General features: G+C 37.7%; 3 protein-coding genes across 3 annotated transcripts; 2 read left to right on the forward strand and 1 right to left on the reverse strand.

Annotated features, from left to right (window-relative positions):
• Positions 1 to 725: 725 nt before the first annotated feature.
• On the forward strand, positions 726 to 2488 carry LOC123706291 (outer dynein arm-docking complex subunit 4). The gene is made up of 3 exons (XM_045655486.1): positions 726 to 1229; positions 1385 to 1645; positions 2089 to 2488. The coding sequence occupies exons 1-3, from the start codon at positions 738 to 740 to the stop codon at positions 2341 to 2343; spliced, it is 1008 nt and encodes a 335-aa protein (XP_045511442.1). The 5' UTR covers positions 726 to 737; the 3' UTR covers positions 2344 to 2488.
• Positions 2489 to 3478: 990 nt separating this feature from the next.
• LOC123706018 lies at positions 3479 to 5127 on the forward strand. The gene is made up of 5 exons (XM_045655139.1): positions 3479 to 3556; positions 3679 to 3756; positions 4249 to 4341; positions 4468 to 4704; positions 5026 to 5127. The coding sequence occupies exons 1-5, from the start codon at positions 3497 to 3499 to the stop codon at positions 5125 to 5127; spliced, it is 570 nt and encodes a 189-aa protein (XP_045511095.1). The 5' UTR covers positions 3479 to 3496.
• Positions 5128 to 6517: 1390 nt separating this feature from the next.
• Positions 6518 to 23216, reverse strand: LOC123706099 (probable histone-lysine N-methyltransferase CG1716). Its single transcript, XM_045655249.1, has 19 exons — positions 23064 to 23216; positions 21059 to 22781; positions 20833 to 20961; positions 19802 to 20101; positions 19073 to 19163; positions 18601 to 18756; positions 17887 to 18107; positions 17152 to 17297; positions 16768 to 16892; positions 16297 to 16628; positions 15793 to 15946; positions 15078 to 15502; positions 14444 to 14555; positions 13924 to 14071; positions 11507 to 11620; positions 11255 to 11358; positions 10878 to 11051; positions 10195 to 10428; positions 6518 to 8212 (listed from the first exon to the last, which is right to left on the reverse strand). The coding sequence occupies exons 2-19, from the start codon at positions 22765 to 22767 to the stop codon at positions 8054 to 8056; spliced, it is 4833 nt and encodes a 1610-aa protein (XP_045511205.1). The 5' UTR covers positions 22768 to 22781; positions 23064 to 23216; the 3' UTR covers positions 6518 to 8053.
• Between the last annotated feature and the right edge of the window lie 1518 nt (positions 23217 to 24734).

A 24734-nucleotide genomic window follows, 5' to 3' on the forward strand; every position in this document is an offset into this window, starting at 1 on the left:
AAAATTGTATGCTAGGTATATGCAATAGTAATCTATATAGATAATAATAAAATACATTAAATATTTCAAAAGCAGGTTTAAAAGATGGGTCGTACCAAGGAGCCTGAGCAACCAACAAGCAACCCTGTAGAAGCAAAGAAGTACCGAGACGAATCCACCGGACACACCAAGAACGGGAATCATGAACGAGCTCTTGCTTCTCTTGATAAGGTAATTTGAATGAGCAAGTGTTAGTATTCACAGGTGCTAACTGCTAGTCGATGACGGGTGAATGTAGATCTTAATGGATATCCTCTACTATATATTTATTAGGTACGCTAATGAAATGTGACTGTTGGATAATGGTGTGGTGCCCCGTGTGGTTATTTTTTGAGCAGAGATATGTTTACAAATACAGGCCACAGGCGAATTGACTCCAGGTAATGTACGACTCCCACTACTCAGACTGTCCATATCGTATAAAGTATACCTAGCAACCTAACTATAATTGTTTATACGTATAAGAAAGAAGCATTAGTTTTATTATTAAAGCAATATGCAGCAAATTCAAACCCAAACGTTTACATACCAGGAGATATGCTACAAAACTGTCGAGTGGGAAGGCTATAAGAGAGTGCGAAAACACATTCAGTCACCATGGCGACCACAGCTCGGGCGTCGGAATCGATGCCTCTTCACACACCTACATGTTACATAACCACACAAGGAATTCGTAACTTGCACTATCGTCTAAAACTATGGAAAGCGAAGATAACGCCAAAGCCCAAGTACGATCCATACTTGGACCAACTAAGGACGCTGAATTTCTTCAAAGTTTTGTACGAATTGGCGTAGGGGATGACGATGAAGAGATTCCCATACCGAAAGCGTCAATCAGCAAAAGAGCTCCACCGTCTGCTGTTCCTGAGAAGATCGATTCATTTGGCGAAGATGACAAACAATCGGCAGATAGAAAGGAATCTCTTAAGCCCCAGAAGAAAAAGTTCCGTCGTAAGCCAAAGCGGGAAAGACGTATTCGCCAGGAGGAACTTTATACCGACAAGGATCGTGCTGCGGCGGTGGTTATGGGTTCTAAAGACATAAAGTTGTCTCTCAACATCAAAGACAAAGCGGAGAGGAGTAGTGCATTGCACATTCCAGCTGAGGCTGACGCCGGCACACTCTTAGCTCTTGCACGCGCCGAAATGATGAGGGAGAGATATCGTACGGCTTTAATGTTTGTTGATAAGGTGTTCATTATTTCAGCATAACATGCAATACTACGACAGATAATGAAAAACATAATTCAATACATACATAAACGGCAATCTGTAACCACAGATAACACAGAAACATATATTCACACAGCAACTCAGTTTAAATAACTATTAATTTATTTTTTCAGGCGATAGAGTTAGCTCCTGAAGAAAAAGCTGCATACGTATCCCGAAGTAAATGCTATTTACTTCTTGGCGAACCTCGACGTGCACTGGAAGATGCAGAAACGGCACTCAAACTCGACCCAAAGCACGCAAAGGCATTGCTTCAGAAAGCTGAAGCACTGTACTATTGCGGGGAGTTTGAAATGAGTTTGGTGCATTATCACAGGGGACTGCGGGCGCGCCCTGATTTAAGCGAATTCAGGCTTGGAGTGCAAAAAGCTCAGGTAATGAATAGGTATATAGCATTCAACAGAGAATAAAAAAATCTCATCTTTCCTTTGAAACATTCTCATGAAAAATTTGTAAAAAGGAGGAGGTTATCAATTCGGCCGGTATATTTTTTTTTTTTTTTTTTATGTATGTACACCGATTACTCCGAGGTTTCTGAACCGATTTACGTGATTCTCTTTTTGTTCGATGCGGGATGGTGTCGAATTGGTCCCATAAAAATTTTATTCGGATAGGCCCAGTAGTTTTTATTTTATGAGCATTTTTGTCTGTAGGTATTTGTAAATTTTGCAAGTGCAAGTTTGAAGTCGGTTGTTTTTAACGCAGTTATCACTTGTAATTATGGCATATCCATACTATATTATATTTTTAGGAACATATACTTTATTATACATAAATTTTATTATATTAAATAATTTTCTATTTATTTTGGTTTCAGGAAGCCATTGAAAATACAATCGGATCAGTGAAGCAAGTGAAAAAAGGAGGGAAGCGTACCAGTTCAAAATCCCGTCCAGTTTTGGGGCAATTAATGTCTGACAAAATATACTTAGAAAATCTTCTTAAAAACCCAGATTTGGCCATAGCAGACAAGAAAAATCAGGTTGTTATGAAACAAGCCGAAGAAGCAATCCGCTTTTTGGAAAATAGAGAAGAGTTTTGGCGCCAGCAGCAAACAGTGAAAAGACACTAAAATATTTTTGAATTAATTTTAAGTACATAATATATGTATCTAGTTTTTAGTGTATTATTAAGTGCAATATTAATTTAGATTCACATTGAAATAAATGTAATTATAATCCGCAACTACACTTTCTTAGTGCTTTTTTATAAGTAGATTGGGTCAATAAGTTATAATGCATAGAAGCATAATAATGTTTAAAAAAATAAAGTGTTTATGATAAATATTATTTGTTTCTGTTCTCACAGTGCCTAAATGCGTACCTAGATTTTAATTTAATTAACCATGGTTAAGCTATCCGCAAATGAAAAATGTTTGAAGATGCACAAAATATAAAGTTACCTACCTAATACAAGTTCCCAGTTCCATTGAATGATTTTGCAGACCGTATCAGCTGTTTTAGGTACCTACAGGGAGTAGCTACGTGTGATAATGGATGGACAAATGACAATACATAATTATGTAGGAACCTAATTAGGTTCCTTGTTAAACATTTGGAAGCAAATATCATACCTTGCAGGCGCAGCCATATTATTTTTTGGTTCTAACATCTAGTTACGAGACACTCGAAGGACTCGTTGATATCACTACATAGTAGGTATAATACGGTATGCTTAAATCTTTAAAACTACGTAACGGATTTTGATGCGGTTTTTTTTTTATAGAGTGATTTAAGAGCAAGGTTTTGTATAAAATTTATTAGGTTTTAGACAAAACGGGCGAAGCAACGGGCACAAAGCTAGTTAATAAATAAATAAAAGCATTTTTTTCATGGGCAAGTGCAAAACTTCTAAAGTTCTTTTTTAATATATATTTGAGAGTAGGATAGAGCTCACCTAACTACAAAAATAACGTCAACATACATAGTTTGTCAAAATCTGATGACTGATATACCTAGGTACCTAGATGAGAAGAAAAATTACACATTTTCATCGTTTAAATAACCAGAAATCGTTTAGTGTTAATTTTATCTTCTGCAATCTGATTTCACATAAAAGCGGAAGGTCGCAACATAATCGTAATGTGTCAATGAATTATCTTCACCAGAAAGATTATCGTAATTATGCGGCAACCTCATCATGATTATTTCCTCTTTTGTTGGATTTCATATAAAATGTCCAATGTAAACAAAGCCTTTGAATAACTGTCCTGTGCTAACGTGAAAATGGTCCATTATCTCAATTTATTTTTTGTTCTGACTTTTGCATTTAACATCCATTTACCGGTAAGTAGGCAATAAAAATTAAAAAGCGATTTTAATAGCATTTGAAAAACAAACGCCTACCGATATTTTATTTCCTTTGCTTATTATGTAGAAGTACTGAATAATTTATTCTGATTTTGTAGGTGTTTGCAGGTGTGTTTGCAGGTGATGTAAAACATCTTGATGAATTACAACCATGCGTAGACTTATTTAGTGATGAGGTAAGTAAGTAGTAATTTCATAACGTTTTTTGTGAAATATTTTGTTTCCTAGCCAATTTCCGGGTAAATATTTAAAAACAATTAACAATTTAATATTATAGAAGCACTATGTATGTACTTAGGTACTTAACGTGCGTAACGTTCATAACTAAAAAAAATTAATAGAAATCGGTGCTTTAAAATATTTAAATCAAAATCGTTTTAGAACGAGAAGTTGAGTGTGGAGGAGGAGATCCTCTTCAAGAGGAGAGTGAACAGGTACTATTCTAGGGAAGTACGCTCCATCTTAGGCCACATCTCAGCTTACCATCAGGCGAGATCGTGGCCAAGCGCTCCCCTATCGTAGCATTAAAAAAAAAGTTGAATGCGAATTGGAAGTCTCCCCCTTTTTTAAATTCGGCTCATAACCGTCTGCGTTCTTTACAAGGTTTATGTGGATGCCTACCTATATAGATAGGTATATTTTTATGTTTTTGTTTAATGCTATTTCAGAATGAAGACGATTGTTGTGAATCGTTCGAAGTATTCAAGTCAGTAGATGAAGCTTTAGAAGACTGCGTAAAAAAGGATTCCGTGGACCTTACGGTAAGGAATATCAATTTTTGTCATCTCCTGCGCCTTCAAATTGTACAATGTCTTGTACAAAAGTGACAGTATACGTATAAGTAGGCGGAGGCTATAGATTTAAAATTTACTTTTTTTCGTTTTCAGTGCGACGATTACAGCTGCGTTTTAAACAGGATTGGCATCATGAAAGAAGGTATAATAGACGAGGATGCTAGCAAGAACTATTTGAAAAGTCTAGCTGATGAATACCCAGAGCAGATAAGGCTTATACATAGAGTGGGTGCGTTATGTTTGAATGGGAAATACAATGATTACGACAACAGCGAGGAGAGTTGCCCTGCGAGTAATTTCTACATATGCATATATACAAACACTGTTTTAGTGAGTTCTTTATATAATACCAACTTAATAAACTTATTATTTACATTCCATCTGTGTGAGATCTACTTTTAACTCTTTAATGAGGGGATAAGTTTAGGGCATAAGTCATCAAAATACTAGATTTCTGATAAATCTGTTCACGAATACAATAAAAAATTCGACCGTATTATATTATTCGAATAAAACGTATTCAATTTTCCTTGCGCTGTATTCAAAGTTTTATGAATATCTTTTCAAATTTCAGTAGTTATAAGAGTTACGAGTAAAATATGAACAAACCTAATCTGATTATCTAAATATTTTTTCGCTCATTTATTTCAGGGATGCGAAAAATGGAAGCAGACAGATGAATGTAAAAAAATGTCTGAAAGCGCCAAAGCCTGTCAATCCATGCTACAATCCACTAAAAATCAGCCTAAATAAACTGTACTTGTGTAAAATAAAACAAAGATATATTAAAAGAAATAACTTTTTAATTGTTCATACGGCTTTTCAGTTCCACATTACGCCGAGCATCGCCTAAACTTACAAGAAAAATAGTCACTTTATAAACAAACCGACAATCACATCCTTATGTACAATATTTACATGGCTCACTTAAATAGTACTGTTTTATACAAAACTGCTCTTGAATAAGCGATCAGAATTCACATCAGAGCGACACAATACATACATTCCTTGATGACTTAAAAAGTAAAGGGTAAGGATACAGTTCGATTCAAACTTATAAACTTATTAATGGCGGTTCGGAAGTTAGGTGCAAGTTCGGGTACGCACACGTCCCTTAACGCTACTTCTAAAATTGTTTTCTGATTACTATTCTGACTGTAGATTTTCTATTGTGTCTGTGGTTCCGGGGCCTGAGTTATTAAGTTTGAATCGTACTGTACCATGATTTCACTAAGCAGTTTTCAATGTGGGAAAGTGATGGCGCTAGACGATCTATACAGCTCTGCCATTTTTCCATACTGAAATAATCCTGATAAGATCTTTAAGATATCATGGTAACCCAGGATATCGACATAATGATTGCAATTTCGATGTGCTTTTTATAATTCGAAATCTAGCGAATGTGTACTTCAATACAATATATACAATTGACTCTTTGATTTTTTTACTAAAACCCAATTAACATGTAAAAACTTTTTCAATGCTTTTGAACTCATGCCAAGCACAGGCATATTTCATAATTTCCCTACATGCGATAAAGTTTTGTATTAAATGCACACATAGTATAATTACTAGACATCGGATTATATGCATTTGCATGTTTGCATATAACTCGCTAATTACGCCGTTAGTGCATATTTTAGCATTTTTCTTCCAATCGTGCATATTTCGTTAAGTAGCGGGAGTTTTAATTGGTTGATAAACCTTTATTAGCCAATCAGAACGCTCAGTGAGTAAACAAACACTATTTTGGCATGGTAAAATGGCAAAAAATTACGAAATGGGCTCCATTTAAGTAAATTTTGAGCCATTGAAAACAGGGCTAGATTACCCTTTTGGGGCTAAAAACTTAAAACACGGGTTGAATTCCAAAAAAGGCCCAGATTTACCCCGAAAAGGTGGCAACACTGGGCTTGCGGGTGAAAAACGGCACAAATTTGCGCTAGAAAATTTGCTAAAAAAGCTTAATTGTATATTGCCATATAAACTATACTTAATTTTAAGAAAACTTCGCTGTTTTTTGATTTTGTATTGTGCATATTTTAGGCATATCAGCCGTTTTTAGTGCATATTTCGGCCTTTTTTAGTGCATATTTGCATGCATATTTTTTGTTAGTGCATATAATCCGATGTCTAATAATTACATTGGTTTTTCTTCACTTTAAATAAAAAAAAAAAATCTGTTGTAAATGTTTTCATATGTTTCAAAACAAGAACAAAAGTTTTTGACCAATCAGCGATGTCGAAATTACTACAGATCACCGATTGGTCATGGAGGAGTCTATGGAGGTATACATAATATTATAATCATAGACATAATAATATATAAAATATTTACGTAGATAATGAATATGTTTGTTGAATGATTCATCAGATTTATCTAAGACACACAATGCTCTATAGAATCCATAGAGAAATCTTTGGACAATCGTTTTCCTAAATAATACTGTACTTAAAACTTATATTCATCTCATATTCGAGTTAAAGTATTTTAAAATCCCAGTTGCGGAGATCAACATAAATGAAATTGTTTATTTTTATATCGCAATCTAGAAAATTGCTCGATTCTCTCACAGCTTACAAATAAATTATACACTAAATGAGGCTTGTTTCAAAAACTTAATTCATATATTTACAAAACCATTGTCTTAGCTGAAACTAAAATCTACTTACACTTAATCGATTGTCAAAATCGATACATAATAATGTGCGAATAAATATATCGATTCATACAATATTTTAATCAGATTACAATTGCGAATGTTGGTCAATCTTATACTGCCAATATTATTGAAACCTGAGTCCATGTTACATAAATTTATTTTGCAATAATTAAGCTCATAGTTTTATTTGACCAATTGATTTCCAAAAAAAACATTTTGTCGTATTATTTCTGTACATAAACACCAATATTGAGATACGGAATGCCGAATACTAACATTTACAATTCTCAATTCTTTATTCTCATATCTGGTATAAAATATTTTAAAACATATCTAGTATCTACACTTAAAGTTAAACAAGATTTCATCCCCAAAATACGCTGTACCATAATCTCATATAAATCGTGCTTTTTCACACCACATTTCATAATTTTAACTTAAAATAACTTATACCGATGCTTAATCGAAAAAGGAACACATTTCTATGCTACCACTTCAAAATATATTCTAAAACAGTTTTTTAGTCTATTTCCTATGTAATTTTTACAATATCTTAAACACCGAATAACATTTTATTTTACCGTCATAGTTTTAAAAGTCATTATCACTACACTAATTTTCGTCACTTTAAAAGTCTTCAAACCGGGGGCTCTTCATGAGGAAGTTTGTTAGCGCAAAAGGTACAATAGGACAGAAACAAAAAAGCAGCAACAAATTATAAATTTATATAAAGATGATTGATGATGATGATCAGAAATAAACATTATAAGCTCGATATGACTATTTTTCGTAGCGGAAAAACGATCAAAAATTTCGCCTAATTTTAGATTCGTATATTTACACATTGCTAACAAGCTTAAAGCCACGTCCGTCTTGTACCACAGCTCAGCGCAGAATGCGAATCACGTTCGAAAATCGTTTGAATTTCGAATGATTTAAACATTCTTAGCAGCGCCACCTAGCGCCAATTTCCTCAGTTCGCCCCCGCACTGTCACTTCAGAATGTTAAGCCTGTGCTAGTCGGCCTCTTCGGGCGGTCTCTTGTAAACCGGCCCGAACTTGGCCATGTACTTCTTGACGAACATTTTCGCCTTGGAACGTACAGAGTCCGTAACTACAAGTTCTTCGACAGTGCGGCAGTGCTTCAACTCTTTTAACATCACGAAGTGTGTAAGCTGTAAGGAAATAAATTATTTTTAATGAAAATAATGTTTGTTTCATTTCTTAGACATTTAATTAGTTAACAATAATATATACAAAAAAAAATTTTTAAATATAAAAAATCAAGTTTCATCTCAGTTTACAAAACCATCCCGCGACGCAACCATGCTCACAACGAGTGTGCGATACCTGTAACTCACTAACTTACTTTTGTTGCTGCGTTGTTTCATTTGAGTATACTGCGTTTATCTTGACAAACATAATATTATTGAACTATGCGTTCACTAAGATTTTCGACATGCCGATTGCTGCGGTACTGCGTTTTACTCTTATTATTATCCTTGTTATTTTTATAGCCTTTAAGAGTGCATTATGATATTGTTTTTTTTTTTCTGTGCTGGTGGTAATTTGGTGTGCCTTATAAATTTTATATTAGCTTCCACCCACGACTTTGTACGTGCATCCCCGTTTTTCCCCGTTCCCGCAAGAATTTCGGGAAATCCTTTCTTAGCGGATGCCTACGTCCTAACATCTACCTGCATGCCAAATTTCAGCCCGATACGTCCAGTGGTTTGGGCTGTGCATTGATAGATCACTATATCAGTCACCTTTGAGTTTTATATATATAGATGTCATAGCCATATAGTAGATTTGCTCATTTCATGAAATGGCCAACATAGTTTGATCAGATCGTTAAATCGTCAACGTTTCACGATTTGGTCGTCGACATTTGGCCAGATCGTATAAAATATCTTAGAGAGTCCATAAAACATTAAAAAATTCAGAATATTTTAAGAACCAGTTTATTGTCATTTAAGTTAGTGCCGCGGTAGCGCCGGCGGATACCAGAAGCGAATGGTTTCTTCAATATAAAAAAGGTTGGGTTAGGTTAGACTTTAATAAACAACGCACGAGCCGAGCGTGCCGCGGCAGCGGCCGGCTAGTGCCAGAAGCGAATCGCTTTTTAAAAAAGAAACAAAAATGGTCGCATTTCGTGAAATGGCCATCCACGTTTGGCCAGATCGTCGATCTGGCCAAATGTGGATGACCAAATCGTGAAACGTTGACGATTTAACGATCTGGCCAAACTAAATTGGCCATTTCATGAAATGAGCAAATCTACGATATGGCCACGACATAGACTTATTCTTATAATATGAACCTTGCGCGCGAGGTGCTTGAAGTCCGCGGTGCAGGTGATGCGGCCGGCGGGCGCGGCCGAGTGCCGGTACGGGTTGAGGTGCTGCACCATGACGCGCGCCATGCTGCTGCGGAACTGCTCCTTGATGTGGGGAGCTCACCTTGCGCGCGAGGTGCTTGAAGTCCGCGGTGCAGGTGATGCGGCCGGCGGGCGCGGCCGAGTGCCGGTACGGGTTGAGGTGCTGCACCATGACGCGCGCCATGCTGCTGCGGAACTGCTCCTTGATGTGGGGAGCTCACCTTGCGCGCGAGGTGCTTGAAGTCCGCGGTGCAGGTGATGCGGCCGGCGGGCGCGGCCGAGTGCCGGTACGGGTTGAGGTGCTGCACCATGACGCGCGCCATGCTGCTGCGGAACTGCTCCTTGATGTGGGGAGCTCACCTTGCGCGCGAGGTGCTTGAAGTCCGCGGTGCAGGTGATGCGGCCGGCGGGCGCGGCCGAGTGCCGGTACGGGTTGAGGTGCTGCACCATGACGCGCGCCATGCTGCTGCGGAACTGCTCCTTGATGTGGGGAGCTCACCTTGCGCGCGAGGTGCTTGAAGTCCGCGGTGCAGGTGATGCGGCCGGCGGGCGCGGCCGAGTGCCGGTACGGGTTGAGGTGCTGCACCATGACGCGCGCCATGCTGCTGCGGAACTGCTCCTTGATGTGGGGAGCTCACCTTGCGCGCGAGGTGCTTGAAGTCCGCGGTGCAGGTGATGCGGCCGGCGGGCGCGGCCGAGTGCCGGTACGGGTTGAGGTGCTGCACCATGACGCGCGCCATGCTGCTGCGGAACTGCTCCTTGATGTGGGGAGCTCACCTTGCGCGCGAGGTGCTTGAAGTCCGCGGTGCAGGTGATGCGGCCGGCGGGCGCGGCCGAGTGCCGGTACGGGTTGAGGTGCTGCACCATGACGCGCGCCATGCTGCTGCGGAACTGCTCCTTGATGCGGCGCGCGCTCTCCTCCGGGTCCACTGCGGCGGCCGGGGGGGATAGCCGCTTGTCCTCCGCGTCCGAGTCGTCCGTGTCCGTGTCCGTGTCTTCTAGCTCCACGAACTGCGAGCACAATACATTATTTTATGAGTTTTATGGATTCAAATTGCAAAAGACGTTAAAAAATAAAAAACGACGTGTGGCACTCGGGGACTGCCGCGGTAAAGCTATCGCATGCTATGCCTTCAAGCCACACCTCCGCCCGTCGGAGTGGGGACTGGGGAGCGTGAGGTTTTTTCGTTACGGAATTTCTCGATTCGGTCCCCGCGCTCAAGGCACGCGATAGAAGCTATGCAATAGCTTAACATTTGAAATACACAAACAAACAACTAAACTCGCATTAGTGCTCAAAAATTATCCAAAGCTAAACTCCGCCTACACGTCAATCAGGCAGAGTTTTATACTCAACGTAAAAAAATGTAAATTTCAATTAATATTTTATACAAACCGACTGTATATTAGGCGATTGCATGTCTTACGTTATATAAACAAACAAATATATTTCCACCCACCTTCAACTCCTTCAGATCCTTATGCGTGAGCTCCTTGCCTTTCCTCTGCTTGGCGGCAGCAAGCAATCGCACCTTCTGTAATAGTTTCTCACGTCTACGCCGTAGTTTCTCTTTCGTCTGTTTGTACCTCTTGACCTCCATACGACCGGCTAGCTTGTCTTCTTCTGTACGCGGCTGGTGGAATAATATTTGTGTTATTCATTAGCGCGTATTTTAGTTCAAATCTATTATTGATCTGCTCTTTAAGGTGAAGTTGAAATTTTAGATGATAATGATAGTTTTATTTTTAAAGAAAAAATTAAATTAAAAACAATTTATAGAAAATATTATAAATTCGGTTTCAGCAGATTTGATTCATAAATGTGGAAAATACTTACACTAATCGGCCTTTCAGTAACAAGGCCCGGCCGCCGCTTTCTCGGTTTCACCGTCAGTAACGCGTGGTCGGGTATCAAACCGTTTTGCGTATCCGCTTTTATAACTGCAACAAAAAGGTTAGTTGACTTCAGAATGTTAATATAGAGCGTTTGACAACATTAATTAATCACTGCAATCTGAAGACTATTATAATAGCGTAAGCCTTTATATGATCGGATCATATTACATACATACATATTTTATGTACATACCTTCATATATCCCATTGACCCCTTCCACCAGCTTGCCCTTGACAGCCCCTCGCCTCACCACGGCCGTTTCTATCGCACTCATTGGCTCTACTTCGTCCTCTGATGAACTTTCGTCTGTAAAATTATTGTGATTGATATAAACTAAACAATATAGATGCCATTTTACATTATTTATCAGACAGTGGCTGCAGATATTATATTTCATTTATTTCTATTTTATCACTATACATATACGCTATATATAAACAAGGTCATCTATATCCATATCGACGACACTATAATGGATACTATTTCTAAGAACCGAGGCCCCAAAGTATTCAGAAAAAAGTTGTCAATTGGTAGCCAGCATATTTGTAGACTGAAGGCAGAAAATGGGAAAGAGACCAACGATCTAGAAAAGATTATGGAGATTGTTGAAAAATTCTATTCCAACCTATACACCTCATCATCACGACCTACTTCTATACCGGGAGACTGCAGAGCTAAATTAACGAGACACTACACGGAAGACTTACCTGACTTCAGTCTCTATGAAATAAAAACTGCCTTAAAGCAAATGAAATGTGATAAAGTGCCCGGTGAAGACAATATTCCAGTTGAACTGCTCAAAAAATCAGGCCCAGTATTTCTCAAAGAACTCCAACAACTTTACAATAGTGTGCTTATACAAGGGCGAGCTCCTGAAAAATGGAAAAATGCCATAGTCACATTATTGTACAAGAAAGGCGACAAGGCCAATCTTGCCAACTATAGGCCTATATCGATCCTTCTTCACATCTATAAAGTTTTTACCAAACTACTGACAAATAGACTTGCTAGTAAACTTGACGCTGAACAACCAGTGGAGCAAGCGGGATTTAGACGCAATTTCTCAACAATTGATCACATATTTACCGTACGCCAGGTCATTAGAAAAATGCGCAGAATACTGTCAGTCATTATGTGTAGCTTTTATTGATTATGAAAAGGCTTTCGACATCTTGGAACACTGGGCAGTATTCCATGCTCTACAACGCTGTCAAATTGACACGAGATATGTGGAAATTTTGAAAGAAATCTACCGCGGTGCTACTCTCCAGGTCAAACTTCATCAACTTACCCAACCTATCCCTATTCAGCGAGGCGTTCGACAGGGAGATACAATATCGCCAAAATTATTTACAGCGGCCTTAGAGGACGTATTTAGAACATTGGATTGGTCATCAACAGGTGTGAATATCAACGGAGAATTTTTATCTCACCTACGCTTTGCTGATGATATCATCCTATTTGCACACACACCCGATGCCTTACAAACGATGATCGAGCAATTGTATTGCGCTTCGCTTGCTGTTGGATTAAAAATGAATACACAAAAAACCCAATTCATGTGCAGAGAATACCCTAACTTGAACAGCTTAGCCGTTAGGGAACACACAATATAAAGAGTAACAACACACATATACCTAGGCCAAACCATACAACTGGAAGGGGATGGGCAGACAGATGAAATAGACAGAAGAATACAACTAGGTTGGGCGGCTTTCAGTAAACTTGCCGATATCCTTAAAAACCAGAAAATCCCACTATTTCTCAGGCGGCGAATGTTCGATCAATGCGTCACACCTTCGATCACATACGGTGCAGAAACGTGGACATTGACTAAAAAAGTTACTCACAAACTGCAAGTAGCTCAACGTTCAATGGAACGTGCCATGCTCGGAATCTCCCTTTCAGACCACATACCAAATAGAACTATCAGAAAACGTACAAAGGTTACTGATATTGTTCTCAAAGTATGCCAACTCAAGTGGAGATGGGCAGGCCACATGTGCCGAAGGAGCGACGGGCGATGGGCGTTGAAAGTGGCGGAATGGAGACCATGGAATGGTAGACGTAAGCCAGGCAAACCGAAAGCACGGTGGTCCGACGATATTTCTAAAACAGCGGGTAAATCTTGGATGCGTCTGGCCAAAGACCGAAAAGAATGGAAAAAACATGAGGAGGCCTATACCCGACTATGGGTGAATTAAGGCTTGAAAGAAAGAAAGAAGAAGAAACAAGGTCATTTATATAGATAGAGTGGTCCAAGACGTAATTATATAAGTTGTTGTTTTAAAAACCAGGGCGGGCAAGCTAACTTTTTAGAAATAATATTCTGTTTTGAAGCTACTTACATAAAATTAAGAACAAGACTAATGTGAAGCCACCTTTACAATGTTGTATTTGAATAATCGATTGACTGCAATGACCAAATTTTTAAAAATTAAAAAAATGTATTAATCTCAAAAAATTTACTTTTTTTTTGTAAATGTAAACTATTTATAAACTTACAAGAATATGCATATAAATACTCCGTAAGTAGAATATATTTTTTTCAACTACCACCAAATCTTCTGACAAGCAAAATAAATAAGTTGTACTTAAACCAATCTCACCAGGCGTAGTGGGTGGTGGTGGTGTAGGTGGCAACCACTGCGGTTGGCGTAACTTCACGTGGTAATAGTATCTTCGTCCACGGTTATCCAAGGCACTTCGCCACATTGATGGTAGTACTACCTCCGCGTCTGGGTCCGTTCGGGTTGGCTGTGAATGTGATTGAATATATTAGTGCGGATTGGGTGTGAAGATAAAAATTGGTGTACTAGACAGGTTCATGAATTTGCCTTTATATTTTTTATTCATAAGAATATTTGTATGGTCTTTTAAATTTTTTGATTTGTCAGCCTGCAAAAAAATTATGGAAAACATTGTGAAAAAAAGCGCATGTGACTTTTTGTAGCTTGTAGTTTGTACTTAATGGAGGGTAATTTTGGCATATAGCCGCCGACTCTGTAGCATGCCGCTTACGTCTGTCCTAATGTATTATTTAAAACTACGAAATGGATTTTGATACGCTTGTTTTAATATAAGTTTTTGGTAACCATATGATTTGTTAAGTTTTAGACTTAAACTTACTTCAGTAGCAGTGGGCAGTCTAGGCGGAGGTGGACGCGTGTGTGCGGGCGGCGGGAACGCGCCCTGACCGAACACGAACCCGGGCACGCCGAAACCCGTCATACCCATCATACTGGAAACACGAAATACGGTTAGACGACAAGAAATTGCTTTAAATACATAAAAATAATAAACAATAAATTTTATTTGACTACAAAAAAACACACATGCACATGCAATTATGGGAAAAATTACATACAACTCAAAAAAATCGTAGGTATAATTAATTGCAATATTTGAACAATGTCTCCTATGCTAGGAAATGACCTGTGTTATAGGGACAAAAAAGCAATGATGTAGACTTCCGGCCGGAGTCAACTCTATTTTGTAATTTCAAAATAATTCTTAAGAGCGGATGCGTACAGCGAACGAGAGAACATTAGAATGTTGCTGACTCTAACTTATATGATTTTGCCCTGCTTTTGACAAAAAGTCGTTACATTTTCAATTGCCTTCATACAACATGTATTTTAGTCGAATTTATATTATTTACCATATTACTTTGCTAACGATACAAAAAATGAACACTATGTTATTTTTTTAAAACTATATTAATTACTACATGAAAAATACAATTAAAAAAAAAAGCACTTACTTAGGCTGCGGCATACAAAAAGGCTGTCCAGGGAATGTAGGGCAGAATCCAGGAGGTCCTTGAAACTCGCCATTCGGTCCAATCCACTCTGGCGGCACATCCGCTGGCATCATGCCGGGCATCATAGCTGGCATCATTAAATTTGGACCTCCCATCATGTTTTGTGGTCCACCCATCATGTTCTGTGGTCGTGGTAACATATTCGGCGGACCACCCATCATGTTAGGACCGTTTGGCAACATGTTAGGACCGTTTGGCATCATGTTTGGACCGTTTGGCATCATGTTAGGACCGTTTGGCATCATATTCGGTCCGTTTGGTAACATATTCGGTCCGTTTGGTAGCATGTTAGGTCCGTTGGGCATCATATTAGGACCATTTGGCATCATATTCCGCTGGCCAGGTAAAATTCCTTGCGGGAACATCTGTCAGAATTAATTGTTTTAAGCAAATAGTATACAGAGAAATGATTTGATATGTTTGCAATTATTACAAAACATTGTAAAGGATAAACTTAAAACCTGCTGAACAATTTGTTTGTATTCCTTGTAAAACAAATAAAACTAAAAAAGAGCGTTAGTGCCGAGAACACGTGTCAGAAGTGAAACTTCTCTGGTAAGAGGCAAAGATACCAAAATCGTCGATTTTCGCCTGTAGTACTACTCGCCATGACTCGACCTTGAAATTTTACTTTCACTGCAAAAGTGAAACATACCTGTGCAAAAGAGTCCTGCGGCCAGAAAGGCACAAACTGCTGCGTCTCTCTTTGCCTTCGACTTTCATCTGCGGCGGCCGCTGCTTCGGCAAACGCCCGACGCCTTTCTTCTTTGCTCATTGGCGGAACTGCGGCTAGTACGCGGTCTGATAGCCTGTACGATTTGTATAAAAAACTATTAATTAATATTTTTGTATTACATAGCTATAGGATAATTAAGTTAACAAGTTGAGATTGTGATGCATCAGTTGTTATGGCAATAGCAAAATTTCTTAAAAATAATTAGAGGATAGAATTACAACCTATATAAATAAATAAATAAATAAATAAATATTATAGGACATTATTACACAAATCGACCTAGTCCCACAGTAAGCTCAATTAAGGCTTGTGTTGTGGTATATAAAATTACTTTTCTTACTTACTGGTTCTTTGCTAGTCACAATAGTTTATAACAACTTTTTTGAAAATTGTTTAAGCACACTAAAACTGCATAATACATACCGTATACTCCGTCTGCCCTCCGGACTGCTTCTCCTTTTCCTCCTGTCCCTGTCATCTCTATCCCTCTCCCTGTCCCGGTCACGATCCCGCTCCCTATATCTATCTCTTTCCCGCTCCTTATCCCGCTCACGTTCCCGCTCTCTATCCCTTTCTCTTTCACGGTCACGGTCACGATCTCTTTCACGGTCGCGGTCACGGTCACGATCCCGTTCACGGTCGCGGTCGCGGTCACGAGAACCACTGGAGTCAGCAGCGCGTCTCTCGACATTCGCTTGACGCTCGTGCTCTTTCATTTGTTGTATTCGCTCTTTCTTGGGAATTTTGAACACTTCCTATAAATAAAAAGTTTATTACATGAAAATCAAGTTTAGAACCGTTTACGAAATGTACATGATAAGTTATAGAAATATAATTAATAAGAAAACTGTAATCATATAAATAATAATTAACTAATAGATACAAATAACTCACTTTTAAACTGGACCATCGTTCTAGCAGCTGTGTTGATAGATCCTTGACTTTCTCGAGTATTGCTGCATTTTCTTTACTTTTATCAGGATCAGAGGCAGGCCTATTCGCTAATTCTACTGGTAACCCTATAAAAAATAAAACGAATAATACACATGTTTCATAATATTCAGATTTAAAATGATGACAAAGACCAAGTGATAGTACATTCAAATTTCAAATAGCAACTTGTAAGCGAAAATACAATGCTATTTTTTTATGGAAAAAAAATCAAGTATATGTAGACATACTAACAAAATCAATTCTTAATTATAATAAGTATCGAAATTCCACTTTAAACACGCGGTAATAAGAACAATATTCAAATAAATTATTAACTGTACATACCTGTAGCCTCATCAATGAACACAGGTGGTTCCGGCGGCACTTCCGAGGAGCTGAGCCACCTTTCTATGATGGTGAAGAAGCGCGTCTCTTGCACCATCGTCTTGTTCGGGATCGGCAGTCTGTCTACTGTTTGCAGCATTTCTAGCCTGTACGAGAATTGTATGTTACTGATTTTTTTATCAATTCCAAATCTATACTAATATTATAAAGTTGAAGAGTTTGTTTGTTTGTTTGAACGCGCTAATCTCGTGAACTACTGGTCCGATTTGAAAAATTATTTCGGTGTTAGATAGCCCATTTATCGAGGAAGGTTAAAGGCTATATATCATCACGCTACGACCAACAGGGGTGGAGTCACGGGGGTGAAACCGCGCGGAGCAGCTAATCCAATATAAAATTATAATTTACACTTTATAAATCAACCTATTTAATTCGTCGCTGTGCTAATGTCCAATAAAAGATTCCTCTACTCAGTAGAGCAGTAAAACCGTCTGCGCACGCCGCGTCTTGTTGTTGATCCTACGCGAAAGCCGCAGCGTTGCCCGCCCACAGTCCAAATAGACCATCCAAACACAAATCATTCGCTCAAACAGTTCATTCCCTCAAACAGGTCGTCACTCCACAGCTCGACACTCACTTGAAGTCTAGCGGCGCGTCCGTGCACCAGAGCCCATCGATAGACCAACAACAAATCATTCACTCAAACAGCTCATAACTCCACAGCTCGTCACTCACTTGAAGTCGAGCGGCGCGTCCGCGCACCAGGGCGCCAGCAGGCGCAGCCCGCGGTAGTCGAGGAACAGCCGGCGGCACGGCAGGTCCGCGTCGCGCAGCAGCCGCAGCAGCGCCGTCTGCGCGCGCCGCGTCTTCGCTCGCACCACCGTGCGGGACAGGCGGAGCGTGTGACACTGGTTCTTGACGCCCGTGCGGCTGAGCGCCTCGAGGTCCTCTTCGATCTGTGGATTGTAGTCATAATTAAAATCTTCATTCGTTCATTCAATCGTTCAATCTCTTTTTATTGATATCAATTTGCAAATTGGTTAGTTTTGCTATAACCAACTTTTAAAAAAGCAACATGTATGCAATGTTAAAATTTTAAATTAATTTTAAATTTGTTAATTTTAATAATGTACTTTTTAGGGCTGATTTTTCAATCCTTGGTTAAAACTTATTCATCAAATAACATATTAAACTACCATTAATTCAAAAATGTATTCTAATTGTCCATATATGACAGTTTACAGATGACATTTTAAAATGTTCGTGTAATACTTTATTGGACGGATAAATTGTAACCAAGTAATGAAAAATCGGCCCTAAATTGTAAGATACTAAGAAAATAATTATGACAAATATTTATACAAGCGCTGATTTCGTGTTTGAATCATAAGACACAAAAAGCGTACTTCAATGTACAATATAACAATAACTGTAAATTTCAAAACTCACATCAGCATCTTGCACCAAGTCGGGTGCTTTAGGCTTGTATTTCCTCTCTCTTCGTGGTCTCCGCACACGCGCCCGCGGTGTCTCCGCGTTCGCTTCCGTCGCTTGGGACTCTTCAGATTCGGTCGTGCCCGATTTGGAAGTTGATACATCTTCCTCCTGTCAATGTTAAATTCATGATGATTATTTACCTCTTTGCATTGATTAATTAATAGCAACAAATAATTTATTTCCATAACTTCTTTCCAAACCAAATATAAAAACCTAACCACATCAAAGATATTATGTTCATTGTTTAAAAAATAATATATTAATGTTAAATTATTACTAAACGATTTTAAATATTGTCTTACCTCAAATAATCAATAAAACAATTACTTTTAACATTTTTGCTCATCAAATTCTGCTAATCACCCTACCCACATTAAAATACAATTGAAAGCAGCAGAACTGCAAATGAGATAAATAAACGGACCTCCTCATAATCCTCGTCCTCCGAGTCGGGCTCCGCACCGATCCAACCGCGGCAGTTGTCCGCGCCGCAGTAGCAGCGCTGCGCCACCTTGCTGCGTGCACACAATTTTACGTTATCACCACACGTTATATGCTGGAAATGTGCGCCGTGTACTTATTCAACTATACCGATTTTGTAGTAAATCAATATGTTTTAAACTGCATTTTTACTGGCTGTTCCCATGAGTACAGAAAAACATATTTGAAGTGAAACTTCTTTATCGGGGTTGGAAAAAACATTAGTGTAACATTTTTTCGTTACGCGTGACATTTTTCCATTACGCGCCATCTTTTTCTTATCCCTACCACGCGTGATTCGACGTATTTCTGTAAAGTTGCATATAATAAATTATTTTTCGAAAAATAGGTCATAAAGAAGTTTCACTTCTTACGTGTGTATACTAGTACACGCACGCATTTTTTTTTAAATGGTGATACATACTTTGTATCACCATTTAAAAAAAAATAATGTGTCTCCGAATTAATTTTTAATTTACATGTAAAGATGAACATTTTACCTATAGATCAACTTTTATGAACATCATGTTTATAAGTTATAACATAAAAATGTACCTAAATCCATTTTTGTTTTAGTAATTATTTCCATATGCATTATGCACATCAATTTATGGTCCAATCACACAATCAAAAACGAATAAAATAACTTCCATTCAAATAAAAAAATGCTTACCCAAATCTCTGAAACTGATAATCAAATGTAATTTCCTCGCCCACTGCAATATCTCTTTTACTGAAGAAACCTATCCTCAATTCACCATTAACCGTCCACTTCTGAGTTTCGGCATTTGGATCGCAGGAATGGTTAATGAATCTCGATATATTGCCTTTTAACGTCGCGTCGATAACTGTGTCTCCTTTCAACGACATGAAGTAGTGGTGTAGATTGTTCTCCTCTGAGTAAGTTTGGGCTCTTTTGTAGAACTGCTCATAGTCAAGCACTTCTCCAACATATTCCATAAGAAATTCGCCCCTATAAACAGTGAAAAAATTTAATGACCAACAGGTATATAATTCAATTTCATAAAGCTGTTTCTTTAAAGACAAAGTATATATGTATTTTATACTAGCGGTCCGCCCCGGCTTCGCCCGTGGTACATATTCACGTTTTCTCTACATAAGAACCATCCTCGTACTTCAAGGAATATAATAAAAAAAGAATTAAAGAAATTGGTTCAGCTGTTCTAAAGTTATGCGCTTACCAACACATTTTGGGATTCATTTTTATATTATAGATTATTTTAAGGTACGTAAATTAATGTTAATACATGATGCTATGCAACATATAGCTGTGCTAAAATGAGATATTTATTTTATGATTTTAAATAAGCTAAAATAGTAATGTGTTAACTGCCATAGGAATAAGGCTTATTATAAAAAAAAATATGCTGTGTGCTGTTTGTGTTTCTTATTATTACATTAACTCATACAGCAAAAAATCTTAAAGCCTGTTATATTTATAAAGTTTTCTATGAAGTTAATGAAGAAATTAATAAATAATAACGCAGGTTATTATTATAAAATACTTTGAATTTAATGTTCAAACATTCGCAATGCCATATTTTATCAAATGCATGAGCATAATGAGAGTAAAATAAGATTGAACATAAGTAGCATTTATTTTTCTAACATGTTAGTTTGACAATTGCATTAATAAGCATAAAATATATTAATTAATTGAAATGTAATTTAACAAGAACTCACGATGGAATGTCTGCACTGGCTTCAACACCACAGCCCTTTTTATCTGCATAAAATACTTTAAGTGGTCCATTTTGCCTCTTTTGGAACCTTCTATTTGTACATCTATCTCCTACTGGACATCTTGAATTACTGCAAAACAAAATAATAATGAATAAATAATAAGACAATAAATATTTTGTTAATAAATAGTTCAGAGAACTAGATATTTCATATAAAAAAGATATACCATTCAATCATAAGTAGTCTGTTCAAACAGTCTTCTCCACAAGCAAGTTCACCGCGCTCGAGCTCCTCTTTGGTCATAAAACAGTCACAAATCATTTTCTTTGTATCCCTACTTATCATTCGCTCACACAAATACTCATTTTCCTCTAAATGCTGATATTGATTCATTCTTTCTTCAATAATTTTGTCATATGCCTCTTTACTAAGTGTTACTGTACATTTTTCATCATCTAGTGGCTTTTGATTTTCATCTACAGGGGGTAAACGTGGTAAGCTTGGGCTGGCTAGTGGAGATATTGCAGGGGAATTTGCTCCCATTTCTAATTCGCTAGATCTCCGCCACCTAGACTTCACCTTCACAGGCATTTCTGATGGTACTGGAAAAGTTGAAGGATTACTAGAATTTGTCTGATTATTAACATCTGATGACTTGTCTTGGCTTTCTGAACCCATTTCCTCTAGTTTTAACTTGGTCTGTGTGATCAAAGCTTTTTTGAGAGGTGTTTTCACTAAACCATAGCCTTTTGTTTTTTGTTTCAATGTACTAATTGTTTTAATTCTACTTGACCTTCGCACACCGGACGGAGATGACTCGGAAGAATCATTTGAATTGGCCTGAACTTGATCTGTGGCTCTTGATGAATTACTATCATCAGATATAGTTGAACTTGGTGTCAAACTAGGATCTGGCCTTGGTAATACTTCTGTATTATCTTTGGGAAACTGTAAATCAGGTGTGCTACAAGGTGGAGTTTGATTTTCAGTACTATCTGAACAGTCCATTGGAGAGTAGGGCTCTGATAATGGTTGAGCAAGGTTGAGATTTTCAAAATCCTTCTGAAATTGGGTATCCTCTTTTTCATTTTTCTCTTCAGTACTCTGATCTTTTGGGCTCTCAATATTAATGTTGTAATATGCCTCTTGATTATCATCTTCGACAATTTGAACTATGGTAATAACTTCCTCATCATCTCCATAAAGATGATCATTTAATGATTGCATCTGCTCGAGACTTGGTTGGTCATTTTGGATATATTCAGTTACATTTTGTTCTTGTTCCTGTATATCTAGATTTTCAGTAACATTTTCATTGGGATTTTCCATGTTTTCAGCATTTGGGTTTGCATCTTTAGGATTATTATCATTTTCTGGATATTCCTCAATTGGCAATGGTATATCCAAACTCTCAACAGATGGTAGAGGTGAGACATCTCGAGAATTTAAGCTGTGTAATGCTCTATCTGGAATATTTAAGGGACTAGGACATGCACCACTATTAGTATCAGATTGTGTATCCACTGCAGCATTTGAATCAGATTCTGAACTTACACTTGGATCTACAACTCTTATTTCAACACTGCTGTTTGTTTCGCTATCACTACCTAGGTCATACTTCTTTGTAAATGTATCATCGTTGTTAAATAAACAACGATATTTGCCAAATTTCTTGTGTAAAACTATTGTAGGGACTGTTTCAGTGGATGGTTTCACTGTGTTATCTGAGGAGGATTGTGTTTGTATTTCTGATTCTGCAGAATCTGTATTACTACCCGTAGGAGGGGGCGGTTCTTCGGTTGCTGGTGCTGTAGAGACAGTTTCAGCCGTCGAGGATGATTCGCCTTCGGTCAAAGTGTTCTGTGCGGCCTGTTTCCCGCGTCGGGCAGATCGACGTGAGGCAACGGTTGTAGCTGGTCTCCTTTTCTTAGCCATTTTTGGCAATCAACCTATAAAATTAACAGATATATGAAAAGGAAAGAAACATGCACACCAGATCACGTTAACAGTGACCTCCTTAGTTAGATTTTGACAATGGCATTTTGTTGTTGCTATCTTAACAAAACAAAAAAAAAACTATTTAAAAGTAGTGTAATTTGTTTGTTTGATAATATGCTCAAACACACGCCCAATGTTTTACTTGTTAGAGCTACTGCTATAGCGTAACCACCGGTCTAAATCGCCAATCGAGTCCCTTGACAAAATTGTGCTAATATAGTATTGATACATACCATAACTCTATGTACCACAAAAGTATTCTTATCTTATTTGGAATCTAAGAACGTGGTAAAATGTATAAAATTCTGTCACAATTGTGATAAATTTAATAATATTTTAATAAATACTTCATTTTTACAATCCATAACTTTTTTTAGTATCCATCATTTAATGTTACCCGTTGCAATTTACATTTTACAAATTATAACATAAATTACTAAAATACATACTTAATAAAATTATTGATATTCCAAATATATATTTTTATTTGATAGATTTAGCTCATTGATTGATAAAAAGTAATAAATATATGTTTTCCAAAATACTTTGGTCTTATTAATTCACAAGTGTCAACACATTGAAATGAAAAACCGAAAAACAGCTATGCCGAAAAACCATTGTGAAAAACCCTTTTTAATATCTATGCAAAGCCCAAATAACTTTAAACGTCGTATTCACGGTCCATCTTGACGTACGTCCCGCCAAGGTCATACACGATGCACGACGCAAAACGACCGTGAATAGTCTTGACGTACGTCAATAATTATTATTATTACGTTGCTGGATGTGCACGACGAATTTTTCGTCCAGCGAGCATCCCCACCACCGCGAACGTCGTGCAAGCGCATCGTGCATCGTGCATGCTTGATCGTGAATAGGCTTGCTGTACAGCAGATCAGTGTTGCCAACAGAAATTAATGTAAATACTTGGAAACGTGGCCTATTGATATGATTTTTTTGTGATAACTTAGTAGTTACTTTAGTTTTGTGATAACGTAGTGAGTACATGAGCAAGCAAGAAACAGTTATTTTATATTTTTATGTACACAGGAAATACCCAATTATCATTACTTTTGGATCAACCTAGTACACATGGACAGTTTATATTCAGAAGTTATTATTTTAAAAGAACTCCAAGGCGAATTGTTGAATAACAAAGATTTTATGCAAAAGTCCACTGCAGAAAAATGGCAATTTATTTTAAAAAAATGTCCTAACGAATTTGTTTGTTTAAAAAAAATGATTAGCTATATTATACTCTCTGTTCCCGCCACTTCAGCATTTACTGAAAGAGTCTTTTCGGTCATGAATGTGAAGTGGCGGGAAGAGAGAAACCGAGCTTCATTAAAAATTAATTAAAAATGAGCTCTTGAAATAAATTTAGATTTGGAATGTTTGGATTCATATAATTCATTTAAAAATAATGAAAAATTCTTAGGTACTGCAAAAAGTACAAAAAAACACATTTTTAAAAATATTTATTTACTCTTTATACATCCAGCACAGTGGATTTCTGGTGGTTTCAGAGGTCTCTTCTGGTGGGTAGCTTGATACTTCGGTGGCAACACTGGCAGCCTTGAGCTGACGTACAGCGGGGATGGACCGTGAATATGCGTCGTGCATCGTGTATGACCTTGGCGGGACGTACGTCAAGATGGACCGTGAATAAGACGCTTTACTACAATATGTAGATTAAGTTAATTTTTATGCATTAGATTATACGCGATACATTTATACTGCTACCCCTTTATTACTTTACTCTTTGACTGCTACAAACTAAATTTCCTTAATTTAATACTGATTCTATGTGTATAAAAACAAAACTTAAATGCTCTTAAACTTATTATTTCTCTTAACATTTGTAATTAATTAATATTAAAATTACACAAAAAAAGACGTGTGGC

The sequence above is a fragment of the Colias croceus genome, chromosome 3, assembly GCF_905220415.1.
Source record: "Colias croceus chromosome 3, ilColCroc2.1".
In the NCBI taxonomy this organism is placed as follows: domain Eukaryota; kingdom Metazoa; phylum Arthropoda; class Insecta; order Lepidoptera; family Pieridae; genus Colias; species Colias croceus.

What these genes read in the sequence shown, in the direction of transcription:
- LOC123706099 (XM_045655249.1), bottom strand. Translation starts at nt 22,767, where the DNA reads ATGGCTAAGAAAAGGAGACCAGCTACAACCGTTGCCTCACGTCGATCT. An exon ending in CGCAGGACTCTTTTGCACAG is followed by an intron (nt 15,503 to 15,792) that starts GTATGTTTCACT and finishes TAATTCTGACAG; the next exon opens with ATGTTCCCGCAAGGAATTTT. An exon ending in TTTTGTATGCCGCAGCCTAA is followed by an intron (nt 14,556 to 15,077) that starts GTAAGTGCTTTT and finishes TCGTGTTTCCAG; the next exon opens with TATGATGGGTATGACGGGTT.
- LOC123706018 (XM_045655139.1), top strand. Translation starts at nt 3,497, where the DNA reads ATGGTCCATTATCTCAATTTATTTTTTGTTCTGACTTTTGCATTTAAC. An exon ending in CATTTAACATCCATTTACCG is followed by an intron (nt 3,557 to 3,678) that starts GTAAGTAGGCAA and finishes CTGATTTTGTAG; the next exon opens with GTGTTTGCAGGTGTGTTTGC. An exon ending in AGGATTCCGTGGACCTTACG is followed by an intron (nt 4,342 to 4,467) that starts GTAAGGAATATC and finishes TTTCGTTTTCAG; the next exon opens with TGCGACGATTACAGCTGCGT.
- LOC123706291 (XM_045655486.1), top strand. Translation starts at nt 738, where the DNA reads ATGGAAAGCGAAGATAACGCCAAAGCCCAAGTACGATCCATACTTGGA. An exon ending in CTTTAATGTTTGTTGATAAG is followed by an intron (nt 1,230 to 1,384) that starts GTGTTCATTATT and finishes TTATTTTTTCAG; the next exon opens with GCGATAGAGTTAGCTCCTGA. An exon ending in TTGGAGTGCAAAAAGCTCAG is followed by an intron (nt 1,646 to 2,088) that starts GTAATGAATAGG and finishes TTTTGGTTTCAG; the next exon opens with GAAGCCATTGAAAATACAAT.